Source organism: Heloderma suspectum, chromosome 2 (genome assembly GCF_057233095.1).
Source record: "Heloderma suspectum isolate Gila_16-S chromosome 2, 16-S_ref, whole genome shotgun sequence".
In the NCBI taxonomy this organism is placed as follows: domain Eukaryota; kingdom Metazoa; phylum Chordata; class Lepidosauria; order Squamata; family Helodermatidae; genus Heloderma; species Heloderma suspectum.
The window spans coordinates 395,714,376-395,733,317 of NC_139459.1; the positions used below are offsets into that span (position 1 = coordinate 395,714,376).

The following is an 18,942-nucleotide window of genomic DNA, read 5'->3' on the forward strand; positions in this document are numbered from 1 at the left end:
TTCTCCGCCATCCCTAGTGCGGGCGTGGTGGGGGGTGTGGGTGCGGTGGCGGCGGTGGCTGGTCTTCTGGCTGGGCACAGTGTACGCAAATGCCGGCGGCTAAGGCGGCTGCCATTTGTGTTCGCTATTTTTAGCCGTTCTAGCCTACGTAAATATTTACTTAGGCTAGAACGGCGAAAAATAGTGAACGTAAATGGCGGCCGCCGTAGCCACCACCATTTGCATACGCGTTTTTTTTTTTTACTTTGCCGTAATAGGCTACGTAAATATTTACATAGCCTATCACGGTTAAGTACAGGGACGCAAACAGCGGTGGCTATGGCTGCCACCATTTGCATCCCTGCTGCCCAGCAGCCGGATGTCCGGCTGTGGGCAGAGCCGGCCAGCGGCTCCACGGAATCCCCACAGAGCAGAGCCAGCCGGGCAGAATTCCAGGAGGAGGGACGGAGCGTCTCCCCCCCCCATTAAGCAGATCCGCAAAATGGTAAGTGGCTTTCGTACATCCCTACCTGCCACTGCTTTTATCGGCATTCTGTTTTAAATAATAATTTTAAGATGTTTTATCTTTTTAATATTTTACCTCTTATGTTCACTGCTCCAAAATCTGTTTTAGATTTGGAGTGATACACAAATGTTGCAAATATATAAAATAAATAAATAAGACATGAAGTCGAATAGGGCCTGTGGCCACTGCAGGATCAATGCGCAGTCACTTTCCTAATTCATGCTTTTTCATACAACAGGCCAAATTGGGACTGGGAGTTCAACTTGTTCTAAAGGATCAGGTATGCAACTTGATCCTGGATGGTCAGGTGGCAGCATTGGCCAGGAATGCCTTTGCTCAGCTTTGGCAGGTGCACCCATTTTGGGGGAAGGTGGATCTTGTCAAAGTGATCCATGTCTTAAGCACCACACATTTGTTTGTTTGTTTATTTCTATACCGCCCAATAGCTGAAGCTCTCTGGGCAGTTCACAAACATAAAGATCACCAAGTACAGCATAAAACAATAGAAAATATGAAAGCTTAAAACTACAATATAAAAGCACAACCAGAATAAAAGCTAGCAGCAATACAGAGATTTAAAAACAGGTTTAAAACAGCAGAGCTAAAAGATTAGAGTGCTAAAATGCTAGGAAAACAAACAGATGTTCACCTGGCACTGGAAAGAGTACAATGTTGGAGCCAGGTGAACCTCTCCAGGGAGATCATTCCACAGCTGGGGAGCCACAGCAGAAAAGACCCTCTTCCTGGTAGCCACCTACCTCACTTCCTTTGGCAGGGGCTCCCAGGGAAGGATCCCTGAAGATGATCTTAGGGTCTGGGCAGGTAGACGATCCTTCAGATAACCTGGCCCCAAGCTGTTTAGGGCTTTGAATGTTAATACCAGCACTTTGAATCGGGCCCAGATATGGACTGGCAGCCAGCACAGCTGTAAAAGTACTGATGTAATATGGTCTCGTTGGCCACAACATTTAGATTGCTGTAATAATGTGCTGTATGTGGGACTCCCCTTGAAGAGCATTGAAAACTTCAGGTGTGCTTTTAAAGACCCATCTTGAAACAGCTGCATTGGCTACCAATTTGTTTCTGAGCCCAATTCAAGATGCTTCCCCCCTCCGCTTTTTCTTTTTTTTAACCTATAAAGCCCTAAATGGCTTGAAGCCTGGGTAAATGAAAGACCACCTCATCTTGTATGAGTCTGCCAGAAATTTGGATTCATTATCTGAGGTCCTGTTGAGTGCCCCATCTCCTAGAGAGGTGTGGTTTGTGGGTACTAAAGACAGGGTCTCCAGTGTAGCAGCACCTTGGGTGTGGAACTGCCTCCCCAGGGACATTAGGATGGCTTCCTCCTTAGATGGCTGGTAAAGACAGCCATGTTCTCCTGAGGTTGTAATAATGCTGCTCTCTGCTTTTATTAATCCCTGGTTTTATTGTGTAAAATGTTTTAGCTTTGTGTAGCTTATGTATTTTATTATTTTTATTTTTACACCACCTCCAGAGCTCATTGAGCAGAGGGAAAATCCAAAACTATTCTAATAAAATGTGAAAGGAAGAGAGATTCATTAAAATAGAAGCATGCAAGGGGCTACATTCCTAGGACAGGTTTTATGACTGCCATGCTGGACATGAATAATCAGCATTTAGAAGATTATTTGACGAATCAGATGCCATCCTTAGTTTTTGTCGTTAGGTGTTCCTTTGTATTCAGATCAGGCCTCAGTACAATAATGTAGCACTTGGGAATGAAGATGCAGCCCAGCAAACCAGCATTGGAGGCCAAGATGGAGAAGACCTGCACAGCCACCATGTATTTCCCCTTCGTGCTCAGGTAGGTGGGCACAAAGGACACCCAAACACTGCAGAAGACCAGCATGCTGAAGGTGATCAGCTTGGCTTCATTGAAGGCACCAGGTAGCTTCCTGGCTAGGAAAGCCACTATGAAGCAGATGACAGCCAGGAAGCCCATGTAGCCAAAGGCACCATAAAACATGGCAAGAGACCCCTCGTTGCACTGCAGAATGACCTGTCCAGGCTGGGAGTTCATGTCAGAATCTGGGAAGGGTGGAGATACTCTCAGCCAAATGGTGCAGATGACAACTTGGACACTGGAACAAGAAATGACAATGGAGTTGGCCAGACTCTTCCCCAGCCATCTCCTCACCCTGTTCCCTGGCTTTGTTGCCAGGAAGGCCAGCACCACAGTGATCGTTTTTGCCAACACAGAAGAGACGGCGACTGAGAAGATGCTGCTGAAGGCTGTTTGTCGGAGGAGGCAGGTCGCTGCCCTTGGCCGTCCAATGAACAGGAAGGAGGACAAAAAGGAAAGCAGGAGGGAGATGAGGAGAAGATAGGAGAGGTCCCGGTTGTTGGCTTTGACTATTGGGGTTTCTAGGAATTTAATGAAGATTCCAAACACACAGCCTGTGGTTAAGGCCAAGAATAGGGCAAAGGACATTAGGATGATCCCCAAAAGTCCTTCATAGGAGAGGAACGTTATATCCTTGGGGACACATAGATCTTGGTCCTTGTTTGGATGCTGATCTTCTGGGCATCTAGTGCAAAGGACTGCATCTAAGAAGAAGACAATGAGTGAATTCAGTATCACTGACAACAACCTTATACCTATAAAACTAAAGTGTTGAATTAAAGTCTATAAAAGGTAGGTTTGGAAGTGAAATTGTATGCTCAAAGACCGGGCTTGTCAAGGGTGGGGGATTGGTTTGGGACTGCCCATATGTAGTAGGGATGTGGAAGGGCAAACATTCATTGGTAGATGACATGTTTTGCATGCAGAAACCCCCCGAGTCAATACATAGCATCACTACTGAAAAAGCATCTCTGGTAGCAAGGCTTGGAAACCCCCCTTGCCAGAACAACGAAAGAAGCAATGCCATTTGGAATAGAAAGCACTGGGTTTGATGGACTATAATGCAGATTCATTTGTTGTTGTTTATTTATTTATTTCCAGCTAGCATGGAACGGCGGTTAGGGTGAGCCAAAAAGGTCCTGTAGGTGATGCAAGATTTTGAAGAACATTCAGCAACTTTCCTTGGTTCAGAATACAGCAGCCAGATTATTATCTGGGTTGAGGCGTTCTGATCATTTTGCTCCAGTGTTGTTCCAGCTACACTGCTTACCAGTTTTCTTTTGTGCCCAATACAATGTTCTGGTTTTAGCCTTAAAGTCATCTCAGTGGGTTGGGTCAGGATATCTGAAGGGCCACGTATTCACATATGAAGCTACTTGGGTGCTCTGTCCAACAACAGGGCCCCTATTGATCCCCCCCCCCGCCCTGCCGCCCTTGTCTAAAGTATGGTAGATGGAGATAAGAGACAGGCTTTCTCGACTGAAGAACCTAGGTTCTGGAACTCTTTCCCTCAAGAGTTCCCCTCTAGGGATGGCAGAGAATTCCACCATGGACCTCAGGGAGGCCAAATGCCAGTGCATTTGGCCCCCTGAAATCTGTGGCGGAATGGCCTGCCCCCCCCTCCCCCGCGGATCCCCCCAGGACGAGACTTACCTGGGGCGGATCTTCCGGGCGGCGGTGGCTGTGGTGGTGGCGGCTGCGGCTGCGGCGGCTGGTCTTCCGACCGGCTGCTGCTGCTGCCATTTGCAGGTTTGTTTGGTTTTTTTACACCCACATGATAGGCTACGTACGTTTTTACGTAGCCTAAAACGTCTGGGTAAAGGGAAAAAAAAGGCGTATGCAAATGGCGGCAGCTATGGCCACTGCCATTTGCGTTCCTTATTTTGGGCCGTCTTAGTCTACGTAAATAATTACGTAGACTAAGACGGCGAAAATAAGGGGAATGCAAATAGCGTCTGCTATGCTATTTGCGTTCCCCTTATTTTCGCTGTCTTAGTCTACGTAAATGTTTATGTAGATTAAGACATCAAAAATAAGGAACGCAAATGGCGGCGGCCGTAGCCGCTGCCATTTGCGTACGCATTTCCCCCCCGCCCAGAGCCCTTCGAGGCTGGAAATCCGACTGTGGACAGCTCTGGCCTGGCTGGGCCTGGCCAGCTGCTCCGCGGAGCCGCCGCGGAGCACAGCCGGCCAAGGAGGATTCCAGGGGGGAGGAACGGAGCGCCTCCCCCCGTCCAGGATTCCAGGGGGAGGGACGGAACATGTCCCCCCCACCATAAACATAATCCGCGAACAGGTAAGTGATTTTTGTACATCCCTATTCCCCTCTCTATTGTCTTTTACACACACACAGGCAAGACTTGACTTTTTAGGAATGCCTTTGGGTTTGTTTAATGTGGACTGTGGAATTTCTAATGCTGTGACTACAGTTGTCTTAATTGATTTTATTTTGTCATCTGCTGTCGGGTTTTAAGGCACCTCCAGCATTTTCCCACACAAAGGCAAGGTGGAGGGCCATAGCTCAGTGTGACAGAGCACATGCTTGGCATGCAGAAGGTCTCAGGTTCAATTCTGGCTTCTCCAGGTAGGGTGAGGAAAGAATCATGCCTGAAGCCCTGGAGATCCACTGCCAGTCACTGTTGACAATACTGGGCTAGATGGATCAATGTTCTTATTCAGTATAAGGCAGCTTCCTATGTTCCTAAGGCATAAATATTTTAGTAAATTAATCAGAAATCATTTGACAAGCACACTCAGTTCATGCAGAGCACTAGACACACTATGGTCAAAGCTGGACCAGTCTTTTAAGAAAATGCCTGAGTGAATCTTTGCCCAATTCTCCAAGGGCCGCCCTTCCCTTGGAGTCACTCACCTTCCTGAGTGGAGATGGTCCCTCCTGCACACAGCGCACAGGCATAGCAGCAAAGGGGCTTCCCTTCCTGAATCACTTTGGAGGATCCAAGGCGACAGCTTTCAGTACACTTGGACTGAGGAAGGGTCTAGCCAAAAAAGACAAGGTGATCAAGCAAAGAGTGTTAGGTGCTGCTCATGGAAATGAGTCATCGAGGAGGAAAGGTTTCAGTTGGACTGCCAGCCCCAGCTCTAGGTTTACTGGTACCAAGTAACCTCAACTAACCTGATGCATTTCGTTTTGTTCTTGGGGTTGTTGAGGGTGGTAGTTTTGATGGCCAGATACATGGAAGGGACTGAATGTTGGTACTCCTTCTGCAGCCTTAAATGATACTGAAGTGCATGTTTCTGTCAAGCACAAAATTTCCTATTGTCTGTGTAACCACAGGTAATGAAGCTGGCAGTCACAGGAATGCAGCACCAGCATTCTTTTTTTTAATTAGCAGCAATGATGACCTCATTTGCCACCTGCCTTAGACTCTGAGTTTCACTGCAATCCTTGCAGTAGCTAGAGGGAAATGAATTTTCCAAGCAACAATATATTGTTCCTTGTAATGCATGTTTAAGAACTGGGCATGTTTAGCCTTGAGAAGAGAAGACTGAGGGGGGATAAGATAGTGCTCTTCAGGTCCTTGAAAGGCTGTCGCAGAGAGGAAGGCCAGGATCTCTTCACAACCATCCCAGAGTGCAGGACAGGGAATAATGGCCTCAAGTTACAGGAAGGCAGATTGCGGCTGAACATCAGGAAAAAATTCCGGACTCTTAAAACAATACGACAGTGGGAACCAATTACCTAGGGCTCTCCCACACTGGAAGCATTCAAGATGAGCAAACAGGGAGAGCAAACAGGAGTTGGCCAGAGGAGTTGCAGTGGAAGAGGAGACAAAGGACACAAAGGACAAAAAGGAGATAAAGGCAAAGAGGTAAGTGGGCTGGACTAAGCCCAGGGGGCTGTCCTTTTCCTTCTGCGTGGCTGTGAGCTCTGTGAGCAGAGGACAGAACTAGAGAATTGGCTATCCTTGACTTGATCCTAACCAACAGAGATGACTTAGTGGAGAAAGTAGCAGTTATGGGAACTCTGGGGGAAAGTGACCATGTTATACTTGAGTTCTTGGTTCTAAAGGAAGCAAAAGCCGAATGTAGCCAAACGCGTACCCTGGATTTTAGGAAAGCTGATTTTAATAAACTCAGAACAATGATAAGTAAGGTCCCATGGCAAGTGACTCTAATGAGAAAAGGAGTCCAAGATGGGCAGGAGTTTTTTTAAAAAAGGAAATTCTCAAGGCACAATTACAAACAATTCCAACAAGAAGAAAAGGTGGAAGACAACAGAAGCAGCCAAAGTGGCTTCACAAAAAGCTTAGAGATGACCTGAAAACAAAAAAGGACACATATAGGAAGTGGAAAGAAGGCCAAGCTACAAAGGAAGAGTACAGGCAGGTAGCACAGAATTGCAGGGATGGCGTCAGGAAGGCTAAAGCTGAGAACGAGCTGAGGTTAGCGAGGGAGGCTAAAAGCAACAAAAAGGTTTTCTTCAGATACATGCACAGTAAAAGACAGAGGAAAGAAATGGTGGTTCAACTATTAAATAAGGATGGCAAAATGATAACAGATGACAAAGAAAAGGTAGAGGTGCTCAATTCCTACTTTGGCTCAGTCTTCTCTGAAAAGAGGGTCTATGAGCCCCTTGGCAAAGGCGAGGTACAGGCTGAAGGGGCAAGATTGCAGCTGGAGATGGATAGGCATATGGTCAAGGAACACCTCATTACTTTGAATGAGTTCAGATCTCCAGGGCCAGTTGAACTGCACCGTAGTGTAATAAAGGAACTGGCAGAAGAACTCTCAGAACCACTGTCTATTATCTTTGAGAAGTCATGGAGGACAGATGAAGTGCCAGATGATTGGAGGAGGGCTAATGTTGTCCCTAACTTCAAAAAGGGTAAAAAGGAAGAACCTGGGAACTACAGACCAGTCAGTCTGACATCAATCCCTGGGAAAATTCTGGAGCAGATGATAAAGCAATCTGTCTGTAAGCACCTTGAAAACAATGCAATGATTACTCGAAGCCAACATGGATTTGAACAAATCCTGCCAGACTAATTTGATCTCATTTTTGGATCAGGTCACCTCCCTTGTGGACGTTTGGAATGCTGTGGACATAATATACCTCGACTTCAGCAAAGCTTTCAACAAAGTGCCCCATGATATCCTGATGAGCAAACTAGCTCAAAGTGGGCTAGATGAAACAATGATCAAGTGGATTCACAGTTGGCTACAGGACTGGACACAAAGTTTGCTTATCAATGAGATCTTCCCAAACTGGGGAGAGGTTACAAGCGGGGTACCGCAGGGCTCAGTTCTGAGCCCAGTGCTCGTCAACATTTTTATTTATGACTTGGAGGAGGGGGTGCAGGGAATGCTGATCAAATCTGCAGATGACACAAAATTGGGCAGGATAGCTAATACCTTGGAAGACAGAAACAAAATTCATAGTGATCTTGATAGGCTGGTGTGCTGGGCAGAAAACAACAGAATGACATTTAATAGGGATAAATGCCAAGCTCTGCACCTAGGAAAAATAAACCAAATGCACAGTTACAAGATTGGGAATACTTCGCTCAAAAATACTACAAGCGAGAAGGATCTTGGAATTGTTGTCGATCACAAGCTGAATATGAGCCAACAATGTGATGTGACTGCAAAAAAGGCCAGTGCTCTTTTGGGCTGCATTAATGGAAGCATAGCTTCCAAATGCCGGGAAGTACTAGTCCCCCTCTACTCAGCACTGGTTAGGCCTCATCTGGAGTACTGTGTCCGGTAGGGATGTCAGAGAATTTTGCCACGAATCTCAGGGAGGCTGAATGCCAGCGCATTCGGCCCCCGAAATTGGTGGCGAAATGGTCTGCCCCCCCCGCGCCCCCCCTGGGACGGGACTTACCTTGGGCAAATCCTCCTGGCGGCGGTGTCTCCGGTGGCAGTTCGGCGGCAGTTCGGCGGCGGTGGCTGCGGCGGCCGGTCTTTCGACCAGCTGCCACCGCCGCCATTTCCAGTAAAACAACAACAACAACAACAAAATGTGATAGGCTACGTAAAGATTTACGTAGGCTATCACGGCTAGATTTTTAAAAAATACCGTGATAGGCTACGTAAATGTTTACGTAGCCTATCACAGCTGAGTAAACAACAAAACAAAAAACCGTGCGTATGCAAATGGCGGCGCCCATGGGCGCCGCCATTTGCGTTCCTTATTTTGGCATGTCTAGTCTACGTAAACATTTACGTAGACTACAGAAAAAATAAGGGGAACGCAAATAGCGCAGATGTTTACGTAGCCTATCATGGCTGAGTAAAAAAAAAAAAGTGCGTACGCAAATGGCGGCGCCCATGGGCGCCGCCATTTGCATACGTGCTTTTTTTTTTTACTCAGCCATGATAGGCTACATAAACATTTACGTAGCCTATCACGGCTGACTGCAGGGACGCAAACGGCGGCGGCTATGGCCGCCGCCATTTGCAGGCCCGGCCGGCCAGGATTCGGGGGTGGAGGGACGGAGTGCCTCCATCCCCGGCCAGAATTTTGGGGGGGAGGGATGGAGCACCTCCCCCCCACTAGAATTTCGGGGGGAGGGATGGGGCGCCTCCCCCCCACTGCGAATCAAATTTTGTTAAAGGTAAGTGACTTTCGTACATCCCTAGTCCAGTTTTACTGCATGAGATTCATTTGCATTCTTTTAATATTTTGATTCCTTTTAATAAGAATTGTAATTCTATTTTTGTAAACAATAATTACATTTTTTTTGTAAACAATAATAGAGCTAAAGTGAACGAAGAGAACTCACTCTCTCCTTTTACTGTTTGGTCATTTGATTCTGTCAAAGGATTGTGCCATCCTGAATTACTGAGAGCCGCTTCCATGGTGTCTCTTAAGTTTTGGTGGCATGGTCATTCAGTTTGCTGATACACCCCTGCTCAGAAGTAAGGAAATAACATAACAACCTCCCCTTCAATGCCATCAATGGAAACAGCTTCTGGCATCATTCCTGTCCTGTGGCTATTGCGACACTTCAGCTAGCCCACATTATGTGAACAAGAAAAGGAAGTGATAGGAGAATGGTGAATAGCTACCGTTCCTAGCCTGACGCAGGTGGAGACAGAGAAGGCACAGAAGGCACATCATTAGCAAGAACGTAAGTGGAAAATTCTAGCACCACTCGTAAGAGAAACCACTCCCAAGTCTCTTTGCAGCTAGAGGTCCTTCCAAGTGGGATCTAAGATGCTTGTTCCAATAGCTCATCCTGACCATTTCTCAGTGGCTCCTGGTCTTTAAGCAGGAACCACTTGATCTGGAACTGGATCTCCTGATCTACCATGGATGGTGCATGCATAGGCCTCAGAAAATCCATGCCAAAAGGGATACGAGTGTGCAACATTTAGTCATTGTGGCTGGCAGGTATTTGCATGCCTCTGGATTGGTGAATCCTGATATAAATATTAGGAGCCTGGCTTCCTTCTGCCTTGGCCAGAGAAAGAGAGCAGTATCTGCAAAGTCTCCATTTGGGTGTGGATGCCCTGATATGGCCTTGATGCCACTATAATCTATATACATGCATCCTACCATGCTTCTCTAGGCACATGTATTCTACCATGCTATCCCTTGTCTTTATTCATATTACTTTTCTTATTAGCCTGTAAACTCATTCGGTAGGAATACTCTCTCCCTCTCTCCCCTTCTCTCTCTTATCCCTAACAGATTATTAGAACTTAACAAAAGTAAAATGGAATAAAAAGAAATGAATGATTTTCACCTACCTGGTTAAACATCTCAGACCACATAATGGCATCTTGGTCAATGGTGAATTTTAGGCCTGAGGATCCTTGTCTGTCTATACTCCCAAACTTCACTGCACCAAAGGTCTTATTTGGAAATGCCACCCAGTTCATACTGTCAAATTTAGCAGCCAGTTCCCCCTTCTCATCCAGATACATGCCACCCATGGAAGAATTGTAAAAGTCGGGGTTTCTCAGGAAAGGGTGAAGCTAGAATGGCAGAGAAGACACCAGCATTGAGAATACAAGCAACCAAGTTGGGTAGCTCTGTCCTGAGAGTCAGGACTTGTGTACATGTCTCACAGACAGATACCATCTCTCTCTCTCTCTCTCTCTCTCTGTGTGTGTGTGTGTGTGTGTGTGTATTGTCACTATGGTTCTATGAAGGTTTGAGGCCTACAGAGGCAAGGAAAAAGGTCAGGCCTAGAGGCCTGGAGGGTTTTTTTTTTTTTGGTCTGAAGGGGGGTGGCATCCCTGTGAGGAGTAATTTCATTTCCTTGGTTATGTTTCATTTTCATTTCCCCAGTTAAGTTTCATTTCTTCAGGTTTGAAACAGTACTTTCAGTTTTGAGGGAGGAGGGTATATAAAGAGAGCAAGAGAGCCAGGACAAGCAGAGCCAGGAAGAGCAGAGCCTGAAGAGGGAGCAGGAAGAAGCAGCCCAGAGAAGTCTAAGAACAGCTAGGGTAAAGGAATTTGCATTTGACAACTTTTATTTTCTCTTAATGCCTTTTGTATCACTCAGCTGTATTGTGTAAATACTTTTAGTTGTGATTTGCTTCCTTTAATTTGCCAGTAAACTGTTGTGGTTGACCTTGTGTCTAAAGTAGGGATGTCAGAGAATTTCGCCACGAATCTCAGGGAGGCCGAATGCCAGCGCATTCAGGCCCCCAAAATTGGTGGCGAAATGGTCTGCCCCCCCCGCCCCCTCTGGGACGGGACTTACCTTGGGCGAATCCTCCTGGCGGCGGCGGCTCTGGTGGCGGCGGCCGGTCTTCCGACCGGCCGCTGCCATTTCCAGTAAAAAACCCCCCAAAACAAAAAAAGTGATAGGCTACGTAAAGATTTACGTAGCCTATCACGGCTAGATTTTTAAGAAAATATCATGATAGGCTACGTAAATGTTTACGTAGCCTATCACGGCTGAGTAAACGAAACAAAAAAGTGCGTATGCAAATGGCGGCGCCCATGGGCGCCGCCATTTGCATTCCTTATTTTGGCACGTCTAGTCTACGTAAACATTTACGTAGACTATGGTGAAAATAAGGGGAACGCAAATAGCGTAGCACTTTTTTTTAAAATAGCGTATTTGCATACGACTTTTTTTTTTTACTCAGCCATGATAGGCTACGTAAACATTTATGTAGCCTATCACGGCTGACTGCAGGGATGCAAATGGACTGCAGGGATGCATTTGCATTCCTTATTTTGGCACGTCTAGTCTACGTAAACATTTACGTAGACTATGGCGAAAATAAGGGGAACGCAAATAGCGTAGCACTTTTTTTTTAAAATAGCGTATTTACGTACGCATGTTTTTTTTTTTACTCAGCCATGATAGGCTATGTAAACATTTATGTAGCCTATCACGGCTGACTGCAGGGACGCAAATGGCGGCGGCTACGGCCGCCGCCATTTGCGGGCCCAGCCGGCCAGGATTCGGGGATGGAGGGACGGAGCACCTCCCCCCCAGCCAGAATTTCAGGGGGAGGGATGGAGCACCTCCCCCCCACTGCGAATCAAATTTTGTTAAAGGTAAGTGACTTTCATACATCCCTAGCCTCAGTGTCAATCACCCCTTGCCTACAGCCCAAGCCCCACATTACTGGAAAGGGGAAGGTAAAAGAAGGAAGGTGGGAATCTTAAGGAGGCAAGAAATCCTTAGGGCGTTGTTCAGGGGGTCCAGTTCATAAGGGGAACCTTGACAGGATCTGAAGTCCCATCTTTCTGCTTCACCATTCTAAGGAAGAAAAGAGTCATGGAATGCATAAGCTTCATTTTGCACCCTAAAGAGAAATCCGCAAGCATAGCTTTGCCCTACTAGTTGGCAAAATTAGGTGGGATGCTTTAGGTGGGAGATTTGTAGCAGTATGTTATTAGTTAGTTATTTAGTTAGTTAGTTTGTTTCTTACATTTCTACACCACCCAATAGCTGAAACTCTGTAGGCGGTTCACAATCATTAACAATAGTTCTGTCATGATTCTTTGAGTATGGGCACCTTTTTGGATCTTGATGTCAGGGTGGAAACTGAGCTGATAGAACCCCAGAGCAGTTCTGATTCTGAGGAGGATCAGCAACCCATGGGAGAGGAGCCAGCTCATCCCTCACAGGCACAGCAGCTGGCAGAGATTCCTTCTGCCGGCATTCCTGAGATAGATAGTGATCCTAGCAGTGAGAAAGTGCGGGAACGGGGCTTGCTAGACGCTCGACGCAGACGCAGGGAGCGATGAGCGATGGAGGATGCGGAAAGGAGGCCATTTGCGTCCCTGTAGTCAGCCATGATAGGCTATGTAAAGACTTATGTAGCCTATCACGTCTGGCTTAAAACAACAACAACAACAACCGCGCGTATGCAAATGGCGGCAGCTACGGCCGCCGCCATTTGCATTCCTTATTTTTGGCCGTCTTAGTCTACATAAATATTTACGTGGACTAAGATGGCCAAAAATAAGGAACGCAAATGGCGGCGGCCGTAGCCGCCGCCATTTGCATACGCGTTTTTTTTTAAACTAGACGTGATAGGCTATGTAAGTCTTTACGTAGCCTATCACGTCTTGTAAAAAAAAAAAGAAAAAAGAAAAAGACAAGACTGCAAATGGCGGCGGCGGCAGCTGGTCGGAAGACCAGCCGCCGCAGCTGCCGCCACCCGGAAGATCCGCCCCAGGTAAATCTCATCCCAGGGGGGATCTGCGGGGGGGCGGGGGGGCAGGCCGCTCTGCCACAGATTTCGGGGGGCCGAATGCACTGACATTTGGCCTCACCGTGATCAGTAGCAGAATTCTCTGCCATCCCTAGTTGTTTTGGTTTGTTGGGGTGGTGGTGGACATGATGACAACGGCAGAGACATTGGGGTGGTGGGCATGTCGGTATACTGACCTGCCAGCTTGCCACCGTGCTGTGACTAAATGCAATGCAATGCATCAACTTCGGCTGCTTACTCCACAACATGGAATGGCCAGCATGTCCGCATTCCAGCAGTTCTCTGGGAAGCTGGTGCCTGCGGGGACGGGGTTCAGGCAGTTCGGTGGAGTTTGCTGTCCACCCGCATTGTGTGTCAATCACAATCAAACCACCAGTAATCTGCGAGGGGAGGGAAAGGGGCAGGAACCAAGGAGGAAATTTCATGATGCCCCCAGTGCATGCAATGGCTTTTCGTGGAAAAGTAACCACCCTGTGAAAAGGTAAGGAACAGAATATAATGAGGTACAAACAACTGTGTAAAGGAGGCTGATCTCATCCCATGATGCAACTGGATGGAGAATGCCCCGGTGCTGATGTGGAATTCTGCCCCCATGTGATGAATCCTTGAGACTATTGCAGTAGTCACAAAAAGTTGGCCCTTTACCAGGAACTTCACAAACCTGATTTTCATAAGGAATGCACAATGTTTAACTACACTATTGCATCTGAACTGTTCTAAGCAGCTAGAACCAAGTGAATAACTTCCATGGTTGAACAACTGGCTGTCATGTTTAGCAGAGGGAGCTGTGAGGGCAAAGTAATACCTGCCATGGCTGTACTGTTTGCAGTCCCGACTTGTCTCCACCCTTCATCATCCTTTGCTTGGGTCTGGATGAATGCACAGCGTTTAAGGCACGTGCCACAGCCTGGACGAGGTTGTAGATACTGTAGTTATCCAGAGACAGAGTTTTTTCAACCACCTCCTCAGGCAAGGCCTTCAAGTTCTCCTTCTCTTTGCATCTCTCCCTCCCTTTCACTGAAACCACATGGTCTAGATATGAACAATTAAATGCTTTCAGCCCAAACAGCTGCATCGGATTGAAAAATGTCTTATAATTGTCGTATTTAGCCCTTTTATTTATATGGATTAAGAAGGAAAAAAAACCACGGACGTGGTGGGAAGACAGAAGATCATAGCTCAAGTTCAAGGTGAGGTCCCACAAAGCTGTTGTGATCCAGATTTTCCCCACAATGGGTTTTACATACCTTTCAGCCATTGTTTGCAAAATGTATACTGTACTGTAGAGGGAATAATTCTCTGCGTAATAAACAGATACATTGACTTTGTTCCACATGCGAAGTATTTCATGAGATAATTCCCAATTTTGTGTTTTCAGTTCTGGAATATGCTCTGAGAAGGCAGCACAAATAGAACTCCTAATGAGCACAGGCATCAAGGTCTTCATGAACCTCTCTCCACTGTCAGTTTCTGGAGCAATGAGACCAATCCAGGTCCATCCAAAATGCAGGAGCAGCTGGACAATCCCCAGGTACTGAGCTTCTTCCTTGGGGACCATCCGGTAGATGAAAGGGAACTCAGTTTTATCATTAAGAGCATTAGAAACAAAACCATAACTGACCTAGCAAAAAATGGAAGAGAATATTGTCCTCATCCCAGCAAAATCCCAAAAGTATCACTTCACCTTTCTCCACTTGAATGGCGACCTTATACTTATAGGGAGAAAATAAAAAGGTGCCTTAACTTGCCCCAACTATGTAATCAGGTAATTCAGTAATCAGATGCCTTCAAGCAAATTCTGGATTAAAATATTTTGGGCACCATCTAGTTGGGTCCTTCCACATGTGGCCAGCCCCTGCTGGTTCTGGTCCACATGCAGAAAGCCCCATTGCTCTGATCTGCAAGCAGCCCTTTCTGCTTGTGCAATGCTCATTTCTGGAAGGCGGGGAGGTCATTGGAGCCCTGCCGATTCCAGAAATGAGTGTTTCCACTCATTTTAGGGCTTTTCCCTCGAAGCATGATATTGCATTGTGAAAGCGGTAGGGCCCGCTTGTGGATCAGGGCTGGTGGGACTGGCTGTGCATAGTAAGTGCCAATTTGATACTGCCCAATAATGCAGTTCCAAGTGCCAGTGTTATACAGATTGAAGCAGGAATGAAAAGAACATGTCTTTTCACTGAGCCTTTCCAGATGTAGCCAGAAGATTCAAGGGTATTAGTAATAGGCAAGCACCCATCAGTGGTCTTATCTGATAAAAGCAGATAGGATGTTGACATGAGGGTGTTGACTTGAACACCCATGGGGCTATAAAAGGGTGTTGACTTGAACACCCACGGGGCTATAAAAGTACCATAAAATTAGGAATGTGATCAGATAAGGAATCGAGGAAGAATCTTTCAGATTATAAACCGAATAAATTTGTTTTGGGAGATAACAAACACATGGACAGCATATAGTAGTAGAAAGAATTCTTTCATGACAAACATACCTGTAAGATGTCATGGGATTCAGACATGTTATTATAAGAATGTTCTTGTAATCATTAATCTTACTAAGAGCTTTGGATTTTAGCACGTAGTTGATTTCAGAATAAAAATGTATCCTTAGGAATGTGTCTTAATGGGACATAAATAAACGAATGGGAAATAATCTAGACCTGTTTAAGAGTAATAAAAGGAAACAAAAGGAAATTCAGAACACAGAAAATGGGAACTCTCCTATGGAGTAGCTACCCCTTTTTAATAGCCTGTAGGAGAAGACCAGTAAGCCATCAAAATTGATTTTTACTTGGCTTAGGCTTTACTTTAATGTGATTTTGGATGTATCGTGTGTTTGAATCTATGCATGTGTAAGCTTTGCTCTGAGTGTGTTGCATGGTGTGGAGAATGTGGATAGGAAGACATTTTTCTCCCTCTCTCAAAATGCTAGAACCCAGTGGGGTCATTTCATGAAGCTGATTGGTGGGAGATTCAGGACAGATAAAAGGAAGGACTTCCTCACACAACGCAGAGTTAAACTACGGAACTCACTACCACAGGATGTAGTGATGGCCACCCATTTGGATGGCTTTAAAAGGAGGTTAGACAAATTCCTGGAGGAAAAGGCTATCAATGGCTACTAGTCCTGATGGCTATGTATTACCTCCAAAATCAGAGGCAGTGAGCCCGTGGGGAACATGGGTGGGAGGGGTGCTGTTGCACTCATGCCCTGCTTGTGGGTTCCTGGTTGACAGCTGGCTGGCCACTGTGTGAACAGAACGCTGGACTGGATCAACCGTTGGTCTGATCCAGCAGGGCTCTTCTTATGCTCTCATGTTCTCTTGATATTTTAATATTAAAAATTAAAAAAAGGACAAGCCTGGTTTAAGAGAGTGTCTCCTGGCAAATATAAGAAGTCTGTAGGCCTAGATTTAGGGCTTGAATCTTTTCTACCCTGAGAATGAGAGGCGCTATGGAGGGCTTATTATTTTCTGCTTTGGGTTTCTAGACGCCGATGCCATTGATTCTTTGCTCTGCAAGGGGTGGGAGGAAGGGAGAGCTAATTCCTTCATTTCATGTATTAAATTTATGCATCACTTTTCAAAATCCTGAGAGAAGAGGGCAATTTTAAAGGAGTGCTGAAAAGATAACAGTGGTGGTGTGAGGTGGGCAATTGGGGGGTCACCACCAAGAAGGCACTCTCCCTTGTTGCCATATCTGAGCATCTCTTGGAGAAGGCACTTGGAGGAGGGCCTTAGATGCTAAATGTAGTGTGTGGGTTGGTTCATATCAAATCCATAATCCATATAACACAATAATATAAATATAAGTAGGCATAATAAAACCTAGTCTAATAGCAATACAGTACTAAAAGTGTTCATCCACAATATACTGATCAAACAGCCAAATATTTCCCACCATCTACCACCTAGAATGAACACTACAAAAACACCCTGCAATGATCAGGCCATAAGTAAGTAACCCAACCTCAGGGTCTGGGTAGGTTCATATGGGGAGAGGTGGTCATAGAATCATAGACTAGTAGGGCTGGAAGGGGCCTACAAGACCATTGAGTCCAACCCCCTGCTCAGTGCAGGAATCCAAGTCAGAGCATCCCTGACAGATGGCTGTCCAGCCTCGTCTTGAATGCCTCCAGTGTGGGAGAGCCCACCACCTCCTGAGGTAATCAGTAGGGATGCTGGAGAATTCCACCACGGACCCCAATGAGGCCGGATTCTAAAGAATCCGCCCCTCCTCCCAGAGTCCGTGGCAGAACAGAGCACTTACCTCCGCCTCCCCACAGAATCCCCTTCGGCCGGATCCTCCGGCTCCGGAGTGCCAGCGATACTGCTGCCATGCCGTATCACTGGTGCTTCAGAGCTGGCCGGCGGCTCCATGGAATCACCACAGAGTGGAGCCGGCCAAGGAGGATTCCGGGGGGAGGGATGGATCGTCTGTGTTTGCTGTTCATAGTGTGTACTTAGTGTACTTATCACACTATCAGCATCTATAAAGGGAAAGCTCCTTCTGTAATGTTTCAAAAGAATGGCAAGCTTGTTTAATTGGAGGAGCTAGCAGGACAAAAATACCTATGCATTTACTCCCAGGGAAGCTAAATTGCTTTGGAATGATCACAACAAAGGGCTAGTTCATCAGGAAACACACAAATAAAACTGTTCCAGTCTCTGCAAGACTGTCTGCCTCCTGCCTCACTTTAATGCCTATTTCACCTCACCAACTTCTCTGGAGAGATTCCACAGTAGTATTATACTAGGGCTGTGCAGGGACCCTCCGATCCGACTCGGAAGCCGCTTCGCGCCTTCTGAGGTGGGCCCGATTCAGCTTGGGCAGATTTGGGGCCCCACCGACCCAACTCGGCCCTGAACCTGAAGCGGGATTTGGAGGTGACTGCCCTGTCTCGATCATCTCGTCTGATCTCGGAAGCTAAGCAGGGTCAGCCCTGGTTAGTACTAGGATGGGAAATCACCTGGGAATCAGGCTTCCTGCACTGAGCAGGGGTTTGGACTCGAAGGTCTTGTAGGCCCCTTCCAACCCTATGATTCTATGAATCTATGGTGAACCCCGCTTTGGGTCCCCCCCTGACACCCCCGCGCAACCCCCAGCTCTTTACCTGGGCCTCCTCCTCCTCCGCCACAGCTGTCGCCTTCTCCACCACCAGGTTATCCTCACTGCTGCCGCCACCTTCTCCACTGCCGCCCGCCACTGCCACCAGCTCCTGAGGCCTGGACATGCAGCGACTCTTCTTGCAGGGACTCGCCATTTTAAAAATGGCAACTCCCTGCAAGAAGATGAGTCGCCGCACGTCCAGGCCTCAGGAGATGGTGGTGTGGCGGAGGGCAGCAGCAGTGGGTGGTGGCAGTGGCAGCGAAGGTGATGGCGGTGAAGAGAAGGCAGCGGCAGCAACAGTGGCGGAGAAGGAGGCTCAGAAGACACTGGGGGGCTGGGCTGGGGGGGGCAAAGCTCCGAAGCTCACCGAGTGCTTCCGAGAGCCCCCAACCTGCTCTGGGTCACGTCGTGCCCCCTCCGCTCCTCCTTGGAAGGGGCTCAAAGTGACCCGAAGCAGCCCGCTTCGACTCAGGGTTTGGGCCGTGGGCCAAAGCGGTGCACAGCCCTAGATTATACTCAGCTTTCTCCCCATCTTATCCCATTCATACCTGTGGGATTTTGTAGATACTTAGCATGGTTGAAATATCTTTGGAAATGTCAGTTTCAGCCCCTTCAATAATTGCCAGCAGACGATTCCTTCTTCCACAGCTGTAGTTTGGAATGTTCTTATGACCAGTTGAGAGAAGGTCGGCCATGGCATCATAAGTCATTCTTGGATCGCAGTAGTTGTCATAGATGTTGTAACCCAGGGTGATGTTGGGTAAGAGCCTGGGATTCTGTCTGACCTCCTGGGTGGCAAACAGGAAAGACAA

The 18,942-nt window shown here is 47.0% G+C and overlaps 1 protein-coding gene across 1 annotated transcript; it reads right to left on the reverse strand.

The window, feature by feature from the left end:
* Nucleotides 1–2,162: 2,162 nt before the first annotated feature.
* On the reverse strand, nucleotides 2,163–18,942 carry LOC146356529 (vomeronasal type-2 receptor 26-like). The gene is made up of 5 exons (XM_084841185.1): nucleotides 18,679–18,942; nucleotides 13,831–14,646; nucleotides 10,089–10,316; nucleotides 5,242–5,368; nucleotides 2,163–3,073 (listed from the first exon to the last, which is right to left on the reverse strand). Exons 1-5 carry the CDS (start codon nucleotides 18,838–18,840, stop codon nucleotides 2,163–2,165), a joined length of 2,244 nt encoding a protein of 747 aa, XP_084697311.1. The 5' UTR covers nucleotides 18,841–18,942.

What these genes read in the sequence shown, in the direction of transcription:
- LOC146356529 (XM_084841185.1), bottom strand. Translation starts at nt 18,840, where the DNA reads ATGACTTATGATGCCATGGCCGACCTTCTCTCAACTGGTCATAAGAAC. An exon ending in GTATCTACAAAATCCCACAG is followed by an intron (nt 14,647 to 18,678) that starts GTATGAATGGGA and finishes ATTTTTTGCTAG; the next exon opens with GTCAGTTATGGTTTTGTTTC. An exon ending in GACCATCTCCACTCAGGAAG is followed by an intron (nt 3,074 to 5,241) that starts GTGAGTGACTCC and finishes TCTTCTTCTTAG; the next exon opens with ATGCAGTCCTTTGCACTAGA.